Here is a 12,356-nt window from a genome sequence, read left to right as displayed (position 1 = left end):
CATGATAAATTAACTGAAGATTTTTTGTATTGTTCTTATATTTACTTTACTTAATGAAGCCACCTTAAAGGGTTAGCAAATCCCTTACAGTTAGACATCTATTCAGAACATTTACTAAGAAGACAATACATCAAACTGAGGTTAGCTCCCGCACCTGGCTGAGTTAGAGAAGAGTTTGTTTTAACCCCCGCTGGGCATGCACTCGCTCTTAATATGAAAGCTTTCAGTGCGTGCTCCTCTTGTTTGCTGAAGTCTCTGTCAGTGCGTCTCAGTAGTAATGACAGAGTGGGAGGGCCACTCGGTGCAACTAATAAGGACTGCGATCTAGCTGGCGATCCCACTGTGACTTTTATTTCCAAGTCCTGGAATCCGGAATCACACTGATCGCTATCACACATGGATTATACTCTTTTCGCTGCTTTTTCTTTTTTGCTGCCTTAGAGGAAACTTTCTCACCAACTGTAAGTACTCGTAGATTTATTTCACAGTACATTTAAAAAAAAAAAAAGAGCTTAAATATCAGCGTGAAAACCCTTTTATAACTGATTCATTTCGCATCTTTGTTGCTCCGTATTAAAGTGTTTTTTTTTTTTCTCCGCATGGCTTTCTAACTTGTGTGTGTGACCGGGACACATTCCCTTATGAACAGGTTATTCTGATTTACGCACGCTCCGCAGCAGTAAGCACGTACCGTATTGTATGACTTGTTAACAGCAGAGTGCGAAATTGTCCGGACACTAAAAGAAAATCCATCATACCGTAATTATTAAAACATTTAAAAAATACACTCAGCCAATCAGCGGCCACGCAGAGAAACACGCTTCTTTGAATAATAGAAAACGTGTCACATTAAATGAATAATGAAGTGACAGCATATAGTAACGTCACTTTCCACCTGAACTTAAACTGTTAGTTAATAGTAGCCTACACAGTTAACTACACTGCCAATTTTAGATTGAAATCCATGCAGATGGTGCTGTAGCTGTACACTAAACTGCATGATTTAAAACAACATGTGGTCTTAAATCAAGAAATAATCTCTCACCAAAACAAAGTAGATTAGTTGACTGCAGATGTTAGAGCTGTGTGCATTGATTGTATTTGGAAAAATGACTGGAATAGCATTACTCCTTCACACAGAAAAGGAATGTGATACCTCTGTAGTGTTGCTTGTCTACAGCCCATGCATGGTTGTAGTTGTGAGTGGCAAAGTCACTTCATCTCCATGCGCCATGATACTGTGGGCCTACATGCAAAACTTTATGATCCACTGGTTGGAACAAGTGCCTGGAGTAGCATTGGGAATTAATCATTCAGGCAAGATTTATTTTTGATAAGACAGCAGCAGTTAAAGAAGGAGAGTATCATACAAGCTTTTGGGGACACACTGTGCCCATAAATTTACTGAATGTGTTGTGGCTGTTTTCTGGTCTGTGGAGGTCAAGTTCAGTACTCCGCTATGTCTTCATTTGTTTTTTCCCTTGTGGGAATATATAACTGTGCATCAGGAAGGAAGGATTATAGTCTCCGCAACAGAATTAAAGTTGTGATGTCAGAAAACTATTTTCCAAGTACAGAAATAATAAAGTTAGTAGTTAAATTAATTATATTCCACTTAATTTTCTGTTGGACTGACAAACAGACTGTTGTTTGAAAAGAATAAACCCAAATACAAATTGATTTTCCATCATGCTTTTATGATGTGTAAACCGGTTTCTGTTGAGTTTCTTCCATCTTTTTGTACTCCCTAAAAGTCATTTTTTTCAAAACTAGCACCTGAAATTATTATTTTTCTTTCTGTGTTCTGTATAATCGACATTACTTTGCCAGTACACCAATTTTAGCAGGCAAATCAATACAGAAGTTACTGAAAGTGTTTTGTTTGAGCTGGAATAGTCTGCTGAAAATGATTGACTATACTTTTGACCACACTCGTGGTATCCAGGATGACTCGGCTCTAAAAAAAAGAATTGCTTTCTATGAAATGGCACAAATAATGCTGATGATTTGGTGTGACACCACGGTCAAATGGCTTAAGAGAACTACTTAAGATTTCAAGGTTTTTTATTTTAGCTGATGACGTCCTTGAACAGGACACTGCTGTCAGCTTACAGATCAAAACACAAAGTTCAGAGAGTACTACAGAAATAAAGATCAAGGCTTTGGCGCTATGAGAGAAGACATATATAAGAATACATGGGGAGACCGCAATCATGTATCGAACTTCTCATACAATGGCACATTCTTCAAAGTTAATGCAGTTATTGAGATAAAGTTAGAGGAAGAAAAATAATAAAAGGAACTAACACGTTTTATCTTTGATCATATTGCATTTAGACTAACATCTTGCATATTAAAATCTCCTCATTTTATATTCTGAAGTTAAGTATCAGCGCACTTCCTCTGCTAATTTGTGGTAACGACACAGGCCTAATGAATTACAAACCGTCTAAGGAAAGCAAAAGGGAGCTTGGCTGCTAGTTACAAACCTAAACATAAACATTGCTTAGTGTATAATGATTTAGCTGCAGTATAGACATCTCCATTCATCAGTGTATGGCAGGTGTTCATGAAAACTAATGAAGGAAGGACTCAGAAGTGCATTCTCCAGATTGAGTGGCTTTACATAAACACAAAGAGGCTTTAGGGACTTACAAGTGGGCATAAGCGTGGGCTGTTTAGAGAATTAAAATTGATTTACACTTTAAATGCTTTCTCATAATAGTGCATTTTGAACACTCTCTGGTTTACTGATTTGAGGAGAATTTAAGTGTAAGTTTGCCTAGCAAATACATCGACATCGGATTGTTTCAGACCATCTCAATAAGTCCAAGTATCAGTTAAACCCAGCCAAATAGCAGGTGTACAATAAAAAAAAAAGGTTCCCAAATAGTTTTCTTGTGTCTGCTATGAAGTTACAGTACATATTAGATATTGTTAAAATATAAATAACACATTTGAATAGTAAAATAAAAATGTTTATGTTTGTGTCCAGGTTTCCAGGTGGGACTGCTTTCTAGTGTCAGAGCCATGAGTTGCTTGTTAAGATGGACTGCTTTGATTTGGACTGTAAATGTAATTCCTTGCACTTTTGGAATGGCAGTGAGTGAACGAACAGGTATGTGTGTTTTGTTGTCCTCGACTGAACAAAAATAATTGTATTTTGCATAAAATAACCATTTATTGTACTCTTAAATGTCCCTTTATTAACATAAAGCAGACACCTTTTATCACTTTAATATAGAAATCTGTAGCAGATGAATCGATGGTCAGACATTTTATGATTAAAAGGCTTTGTTGGCTTTTATTTGATCATTTATTAAAATGAATGACTTTACAAATTTGTATGCAGAGGGTAACATATCCATGCTATTGTTAAACTGAGCATATTGTATCAAATTCTACAAAACATTTTAGGTTCACAATTGATTTACATTTGCATTTTATGTTTGGAAACAATTGAGAGTGTGAGCTTGAAACAAATCTTTTAGAGTTGTAAAAATGTTATTGAAATATCACTATTCATGAAGCTACTCTCAATTTAATCTTCAGTAAAGCAGTTCTAGGCTTGCCTCTTAATTACATCCCAGAGTCCTGTCTCTGTTGGTAACTTTATGAGTTCAAACTAAAGTTTTAAAGATTAATAGGAAAAAACTTTGAATTGATTTCCCTTCGCTCATTTGAATTTTTCTGAAGAAGATGAAACGAAATGCACCTTCCAAATAAATTCATGATTCAATTGATTGTCTCCTTTTCTATATCAATTGTGCAAAACTGGTGCAAAACATAAATGAACATCTGTGCTCGGCACATCCAACTTCTTGGTGGCTTTCCTGTAGATGGCTCATGTCCCCCTCTGAGCGTAGAGGAGCACAGGTTCTCAGATGTCTTAGATCGTCCTCTGGATATCACAGGTATGTTCTGGATGAACCCAATTATTTTCGAATACATGTCAACATTTGCTTGGTTCAATATATTGACACTGAATCTGTTCACAGGATTCGATCTCACAGAAAAGTTTCTTCTCCGAAAGGGAACGATCACCGAGGACCTTCCATCGTATCGTTTAGGAAGCAGTCCTCTCATAAAGCCAACAAAGTGAGTAGCGTCTTGTGTGCTTGTTTTCTGCATCATTGGGGTTCAGATGTTGTACTCTTGTACCTTATAACATTTGAGGGTAACTCAGACAGACAGCCTGCATGTCTTCCATGACCTAATAAATAATCCCCCTGTATCCTGCTTCATTTCTACCACTCTCATGCTCTTGCTATGGAACAGTAGCCTGATGAAAGCAGGCCAAAAGATGCAGTCACTCAAGTGAAGCCGAGAGTATGAATGGTGTTAAACAGCAGTGTTCATTTTCCTTACCACCTAGTGGATTGCTGGTTTTGCTACCATATGGGCAGGTTCTGAATGTGGAAGTTAGTTCATGAATTAATATATTTCAAGACCATATGATAATTAAGAAAGATTCTAAATTAAGACTGCTGTAATCGATTTAAGGTAACAGACCATTATGCGGCTTAAAAGTTTCTTTTCTCTCAGATCTGGGGATATTCTAATATTAAAAACTGTGGCCATTTCTGTATTTCATGACTTGAGGCAAATCAGAGACACCCTGCTCAGGGCAAAAGTTCCATTTGCCTTGGCTAATAAGGGCAAGCTGTGAGGTGAGCTGTTAGACAGGGAATAATTTGAACGGAATTAATATATATCGCGTTTATTCTAGAATCTCCTAAGGGCACAAAGTGGGACAAAAGGGAAAGGGGAAAAAAACGCTGGGGCACGTATAATAAGACAGGCATATTAAAACTCTACATAAATGACACACTAAGGTGCTATTGACTGAAGACTTCCCCCTTCAAGTCGTGGGACAGCTCTGTGACTTCCCCTCTGTGCTAATATTGATGATATAGTGGGGATGTTAATTCCATATGATATTTATGATGGCCCATTATACTTATATACTAGCACCATCAAGAAAGACACTTGGCACATTTGAACCTTTGTCGTTCTTGTCCTTACAGTAATGTCTTGGATTTGGAAAGATGTATTCTTAGATGTTTATTGTTTTGTGACCTCAGTGAAAGAGAACACTGTGTCATTCTTCCAGGAGGAGAGGATATTTTTAGCATTTTTACATGACATGCAACTGTAAACATTTACTGCCACTCTCTCTCTGGCTAGGTGAAGGTATCTTTGCGCCAGGTGATTTGTGATCCGCTTTCCTGTTCAGTCGGGCAGCCGAAAATACATTTCCTCCAGCCCTTCCCTCAGTCTACGCTCATAGTGCAAGAAGATGCTAGTTCTCAATGACACTGCTGACAGTGTCATTGGTTATAGTGGCGAGTCTGCTATCCCTCTCATATCCAATTATCTAAGTACTTTGACAGGTGATACTGCATGTCAGCTGAGGAAGGAAAGCGAGGGCAATTGCATGAAGCAGGAGGCCCCCTCTGCCCCCTCTGCAGACACTAAAACATTGCTCACTTTACTCGCAGGATATGCAGCAATAGATGCTCCACTCTCCGGATCTGCTTAATGTTCTACCAGCTTCTTGGCACAGTACGCCTTATTGTGCATAGATCAGAGCTGACACACTCAAGGAACATGTGTGCAAAGTGACAAATTGCCCCTACGAAATGCAACATCTATTCAAAACATGCTCACACAGAATTGAAGCACAATGCTGCAGTCAGGTCTGTCTGAATACTGAAGAATACTCTTTCTTGAAATGTTCAGCAAAAAATGATCAATGCATGGTTTTTCTCTTCTTAGCAATAAGGCAGCAAGCCGTCACATTGGACTAAAGTCTTACTGGTTTGCAAAACATTACATACCCGAGCATTTAAATGAAAATGCAAACTTGTGCTTATACATATTTAAAATGATTTGTGCTTTTCGTGAGCTAAACCTTTAAAATGTTGAAGACATGTTTGTTATTTTTCAGCCTTTTAAAGATCAAATCAAATTCTCAGTATAAAGTTCAGCACAAAAGGACATTTTCCATTTCCCTAATAAGTTTCTCCTTAACAGCCATTGCTCATTTTGAAATGGTAATTGGAATCCTTCATTGTGACAACAATGTCTCATTATGTGATTTCTGTGACTGGAATGCCAACTATGATCCAAGCAAGTGAGGTAAATGTTTCAATGGGAAACAGAAAGCTATTTCATCATATATAAAAGCTGAAGAAACTTTAAAAGCCAGGTTTGTTTGTGTTTATTTATCTGAGTTTTCGGTTGTTTTTGACTGTTGTGTTAGTTAATAAATCATATGGTTTAACTGCAATCAATACTGTATACCTGACTCTGTATTTATCTCAAAAGTATCTGAATGCCTTCTACATAATACAGTGCTTCTCTGTATTTATACCTTTCCTTTTAAGAAATATATTTTGCAACCATATTCATTGACGTCTGTGTTGTTTTATCCTGCAGTCTTACATGTGCTAGCGGCTTGAAGTGATTTAACTGACCTGTATTTACCGCCAATTTCACGTCCAAGGCTTTGTGTCCTGGGGTGGGTACGAGGCAGCGAGGAAAGTGACTCGAATACAAACCTGCAGACTTGAGTGATTTTAATAGTAAAATAATCAAACAAAGGCTTAAAGGCAGAACGGTAGTAGCTGACAATCCCCAGGTTAACAGGAATGTGGAAGCTAAAAGGGTTCAGGTTGACAAGGCAGGAAAGCAAAGTCATGAAGCAACAGTGACAATCAGGCCAGGAAGACTTTGAAAATGAAATGTTCTGGAGAGTGATGCATGAGCCTGCGGGGACTTAGCAGAGGCTGGAGACGGCCACTGTGAAAACTTGTTCGATAGTCATAGCAACAGTTGTGTTAGTTGCGGGGATTTTCTACCATGAACAATAGCCCATTTAAAAAAAACGATTCCGTGTTGATTGGAGTTAACAAATTACTCTGAGTTTATTTTACGGCATGCACTCATGGTGTCAGATGACATACTTGTTAAGATGTTTGTCTGCTATTGGTGGCTTGTTATCTCTCAGAGAAACACCTATTTACCCTGGAAGGATGATAGCATAGCAGTCTGAGCTTCACACATGCACACTCGGTATTATAAAATGTCTCTCCAATGGTAAGATATACTTCAGCCAGATCACAGGCATGCATTTGATTTGGCTTCATCAGTGGCAGCCTTCTATCATGCTGGCAAGCATTTCCACATTTAAACAGGAAAGAGGAGTCCTGCTGAGAGGAGGTATAGACCTTGATAGCATGAATGATGCATTTAGCGTATAAACTGTCATGGTTGATCCCACTTTGATTTGTCAGAGGATTGAGTGTCAGTGATAGTGATGTGAGCCAACTAGGCAAACATTTGATTGTTTCAGCCACAGCCATCTGATTCCTCTGACTAATTTGAAGAATCCTCCTGGATAGGATTTCTTACGAGCCGGGACACTAGAGCCGCTTCCGGAAGATTCTCTACCAGACCGGCAGTGTTGCTGTGACATTATGTCAAACTATTGTCCCTGATTATACAAGGAGTCGTGCCAGACAAGCAATATGCATGGTCAAAGACGTCTTCCAAGACTAGTGATGGTTTCCAGAAAGCTCCTTATTCAAATGGAATACGAAGATACAAATTGAATTGGAAGACAGCGTGTTGTTCTGTGATCTCTGTGCTTATGCTGATCGTTCCTATAGTTGTACACTGCATACTACTCAAAGTGTATTTTTTTTGCCATCCTTCCAGCTGGAGCTGTTTCAATTATTTGAAATTTGAACCAGGCAGAGTAACTTTACATTTACAATCCAACCCTGTAGTATAGAAACGTCTCACTTGCATTAAAACGTTATTGAATGTAATTGTGTAGGCACTTTATTCCCTCCAGAATATGCCAGTGTACGTTAGTTATATTAATAGAACTTTTATGAGACAGGGTTGGCAAAATGCGGTGCCGTTTACTGTGAAAGTTGCAGCATGAGAGCTTGCAAAATGATCCTCTTCCTTCACTCATCACTTCTTTGAATATGCAGAGTAGCGTTTCTTCCAAGAGTCAGAAAAACAGTGTTGAAATCAACCCACGCTGAGCTCCGGTTTAGCCATTTAGCCACAGATGGCAGTCAACACAAGGTCAAGAACTTTACCCTCTGGGCCCACGGAGATCAAGTGTGCCGCACTGCAGACAGGCCGTGTTTTGAAACACGAGCAGACGTAGTTGGGAACTTTGTAAAGAAGCGTGTGAACTGCAGAGCTTGAGCAGAAAACAGCCCTCAATTTTAATATTGCAGACTTGATATGTTGTATTAAACATGCTTTAATGTGTTATATTCCATAAGTTGCAGGTGCAAGTGCTCTAGAAGTTCTCTTTTCCCCTTTGCCTTGTTGAAACTGCATGATAATGTGTTACACATTGAGTAAAAGCAGTTGGTTTACAAGCAGCATGGAAATATTCAGTGTTGAATTTATTTTATGAATCCTCATTTTTATAAATTGCCCTGCCACTTTTCATATTGATTTGCAGCTGAAATACTCCTTTAGCCCTCAGGCAACAAACAACCTTCCCAGCCCTTGGCCTCTCAAAGAGGCATTTCTTTTCGGGAGCTTTAACTTGGTGTATTTATCATTTTAGTCATGTACCGTTTACACCGAAATCTCAAAGAATTCAGGGGACACAATAGGAGAGGGTATGAAGCTCTGAGAGAATGGGAGATGATATATTGGAGTGAAAACTAATTTCCAACCTGTCTGAAGAAACTCTCTCCCTCCTCCCTCGGGCTGTGCTCTGCCTTTTCAATGACCTTATCATTGCATTATTATTATTTTTGCTGATCTTGATTTATTATGTTTTTGTATTTTTTTGCACTTTTGACTGTTAATCTGAATCTGGAGTTAGGGCAGGGGTTAGGGTATTTTGAAGGCTACCATTTTTTTTTCTTTTTACGCTAGGTATAAAATTAATAAGAGAACGGGGTGTGGGCTGAGAGATCAGATACTAAATAAGCCACAATTCATTTGAGAGCGTGTCTGATTTGAAATATGATATTGTTTTTCTATATTTTCCCTCTTTTTTTCTCTGCATAGTTTGCTTCTGTTGAAACACATTTTCGATTGTGAATACAGAATTGTTATTTGACTTTACAGAGCAGCTGAGGTCATACACATAAACCTGTAGATGCATTGCATCTATAACCCGATATCGTTAGCGCGCCATATCTCGGTGAGGTTAGAGATTGGATTCTGAGAGTTTGGATCAATTTCAACATGTTTTCATTATCTGAGAGAAAGGGAATGCAATTCATAGACCTTGATGCAATTCATCAAGCTAAATGGAACCAAGTTTGTCAGGTTTATTTATGTGAGGGGCTCTGCAGCTAGAGGATATTGAAATGTTTTATTGATCATTGAAGTTGATTGGCTGGTTCATTGTTCAGCCCCTGAAAGCTTTTAGGTTCACATTCAATATCAAGAAATGACGCTTACCTTTATTTTATATATTGTTTTAATATTTATATTCAGTCAAAATCTGACTTTGTTATCTGTTGTATTTCAGAGTAATATTTCCAAATGGGTTTTCAAGTGAATTCTCCCTTGTCACCATCTTCCGTGTAAGAAGAACTACAAAAAAAGATCGCTGGTATCTATGGCAGATATTTGACCAATCGGGAGAAAGTCAGGTGAGCCCTACTGTATTTTCAATGACACATATCCGTTTCAGTATCTACAAATAAGCTGCAACGTGACAGGATAGATGTTTATTTGCAATAAGAATCCTGTCTTTAAACTCTTCTTTCCTCCTCAGGTATCTGTGGTGGTCGATGGTGGCAAGAAGGCGGTGGAGTTTTTCTCCCGGGGCGAGCTTAAGAACGCTCTCCGCTACACGTTTAAGAGCCGTGACCTACATGCCCTTTTTGATCGCCAGTGGCACAAGCTTGGCATTTCTGTCCAGAGCAACATAGTCTCCATTTATATAGACTGCAAGCTTGTAGAAAGGAGACTGACGGATGAGAAAGACAACGTGGACTTCAGTGGGCGCACTCTCATCACCACCCGAGTGGAGGATGGACGACCTATAGACGTATGTCCCACTCAAACTCTGTGAAGCATTTTAGCTAGGCAACAGTGTCTTTTAAAGACTAACCAGTTTTAGATGCCATTTTTTTTTCACTTCTCTCCATTGATAGTGAATTATCCTATAGAAAAAAATGAATCACCTATGATTTCCATAGGTATTTAAAACATGCCTCGGGAGAATTCTCTTAATCTCTGTAAATCCCCTATTGTGTGATCTGTGTTGCGCCTATTCTCAGATATGCCCCTAAAGCGCTGGAGAACATGAGGTCAACTATGCCATTTGGTCACCCAGTGCCTCTGGGCAGAACTCGGCTTAAGTAGCATTAACAGCTGACTTTTTGGGCCATGAGATTTGTGTAGATGTAAAGCAGTGCATCGGAAAAACGGCAGGGTTCAAGTACTGCTCTGAAGCAGCTGCAATTCATGCAAAGGTTGAAGCCTTGTGAATTGTGATGTCTTAACCCATGAAATGCAGGGTCAAAATATAGGCATAATGTGGTGACACCTCTGTGCAATGCTGATATGGTTCCTTGATGAGATTTTTTTTCCACAGATTGAACTGAGACAAATTCTCATCTACTGTGACCCTTACATAGCCGAAATGGAAAATTGCTGTGAGCTACAGGAGCCAAAGGTAAAACATCACGATATTTAACCCAAATAATAATACCCTCTGTTTATTTTAAACAGTTGGACTAATAAATAAGTAATTCAAATGATGTATAATGAATTTCTGAGACATGAAACTCTATTTGGTGACCTATTGAAGAACATTTAGCGATTGTCGTGATTGCACTAGCTTGTACATTATCCTATGCAGTGTCTTTAGCCAATAACGGTGTACGTTTGTGGTCTTGTCTATGAAGAAATGTAATAACCGAGCTCTTCTGTCACCGTTTAATCAATAACAGCTAATGTTACAGGGATTCCAAATGGAGAGATGACCTTTGACCCCTTACCATTACATGTCTCCATAAGCATGCTGTCATGTCAGTGTAAAGTTACTCTGAGGGAATTCATACAACCTTGACAAGGACTTATCACTGCTTGTCTACTTAGTACTTTTTGAATTTCACTTTTATTATTGTTTTTAGCAGCTTGATGCAAATTAATTCCACCTACAACTCGGGTTCGCTTGGATTGATAAGGCTGTATTATAGTGGATTGTTAAGAGTTTTTTGCCTTGTTCTGAAGCAAACAGGAAAAAGGAAGGTGTCTAAATGTCGAACATTCTTTATTGATCCAGAGTGAAGCCAACAAGACCTTTAATGGGACGTCCCCTCCCCCAGTTGCAGCCCAGCTCCCACAGATGCTGTCTCAACCCGCCACAAAGTCAATTGACAGATGTCACTGTCCAGCTGAAAAGGTACAATCAATTCCAGCCAACAAGAGCCTCTTATTGAGTAAGTGTAATGCCTATTGTTACTGACTCAGCACTGATTTACACCGCATGTAGGCATTTAACTGCGGCAGTATAGCCACGATCTATCAGCAAATACAGGTATAATTCTCCCAAACTGTTCAAACATAGTCAATCCAGACCTGCTATAAATGTGTGGGAATGCTAAAATATTATTTGTACTGCAAAAATTGATGTTAGATAAAAATGCAAACTGAGACGTTACGGCTTCCTCTTTGGAAGGGAGCAGATGGTACAGCTCCAAGGTGAAGTCCAGTCCCACAAACAATCTTTTGTGATTTTTACATTTGACCTGTAAGTTAGGAACAGAATGAGCTTGTGCGGGGTCCTACAGAACATTAGAACAGTATTTTGCTACTATGCAGAAATATATTTTAGATATTACAATAAGCTCAAATAATATTCATTTTTATAACACTTTGACTACATTTCTTTACTGATGGATCATTATTTTTCCTGTTAAAATATATTTCTTGTTTGGTCAAGAACAATTTGGTCAAAATCAAAAGACTTACATTGGTTGATAGTAATGTTTTTTTTTTCCCTTTGTGATCAACTTTTTGCTACAGATATAAACAAAGCACACATTAAACAATACACCACAAACAAAGAATTGCTCTATTGTCAAGGTTCAAAGTGTGTGGTGCTTCATGTTCTCATACAAAATGTAGCACCATAGAATTCCTATTTAATAAAGAGAGATCTAAAAAACAAAAAACCCATTTTCTCATTGATTTTACATATTTGTGTTTACCATATACACAGGGAGATGGTCTTCCAGCTGTAGTTGGACTGTCAGGACAAGGAGACAAGGTAAGGACCACATTGTTATGCTGTTCATATACAAATGTGTTTTTTCCTTTATAATTTAAAGGAAACATGCTGTGAATAA

General features: G+C 38.4%; 1 protein-coding gene across 1 annotated transcript in view; it reads left to right on the top strand.

The window, feature by feature from the left end:
• The first annotated feature begins 361 nt into the window (after nt 1–361).
• LOC134858958 (collagen alpha-1(XIX) chain) overlaps nt 362–12,356 on the top strand; it is an 88,761-nt gene continuing 76,766 nt past the window's right edge. Inside the window, exons 1-9 of the mRNA XM_063875201.1 lie at nt 362–461; nt 2,996–3,118; nt 3,840–3,914; nt 3,999–4,098; nt 9,524–9,647; nt 9,773–10,048; nt 10,598–10,678; nt 11,291–11,410; nt 12,230–12,277. Of these exons, the coding sequence (XP_063731271.1) occupies nt 3,031–3,118; nt 3,840–3,914; nt 3,999–4,098; nt 9,524–9,647; nt 9,773–10,048; nt 10,598–10,678; nt 11,291–11,410; nt 12,230–12,277 (912 nt within the window). The 5' untranslated portion in view covers nt 362–461; nt 2,996–3,030. The remainder of the gene's footprint in view (nt 462–2,995; nt 3,119–3,839; nt 3,915–3,998; nt 4,099–9,523; nt 9,648–9,772; nt 10,049–10,597; nt 10,679–11,290; nt 11,411–12,229; nt 12,278–12,356) is intronic.

This window comes from Eleginops maclovinus, chromosome 22 (assembly GCF_036324505.1).
Source record: "Eleginops maclovinus isolate JMC-PN-2008 ecotype Puerto Natales chromosome 22, JC_Emac_rtc_rv5, whole genome shotgun sequence".
NCBI classification, from domain to species: domain Eukaryota; kingdom Metazoa; phylum Chordata; class Actinopteri; order Perciformes; family Eleginopidae; genus Eleginops; species Eleginops maclovinus.
The sequence above is the reverse complement of the archived record's forward strand: the minus strand, read 5'-3'. Positions and strand labels throughout refer to the sequence as shown.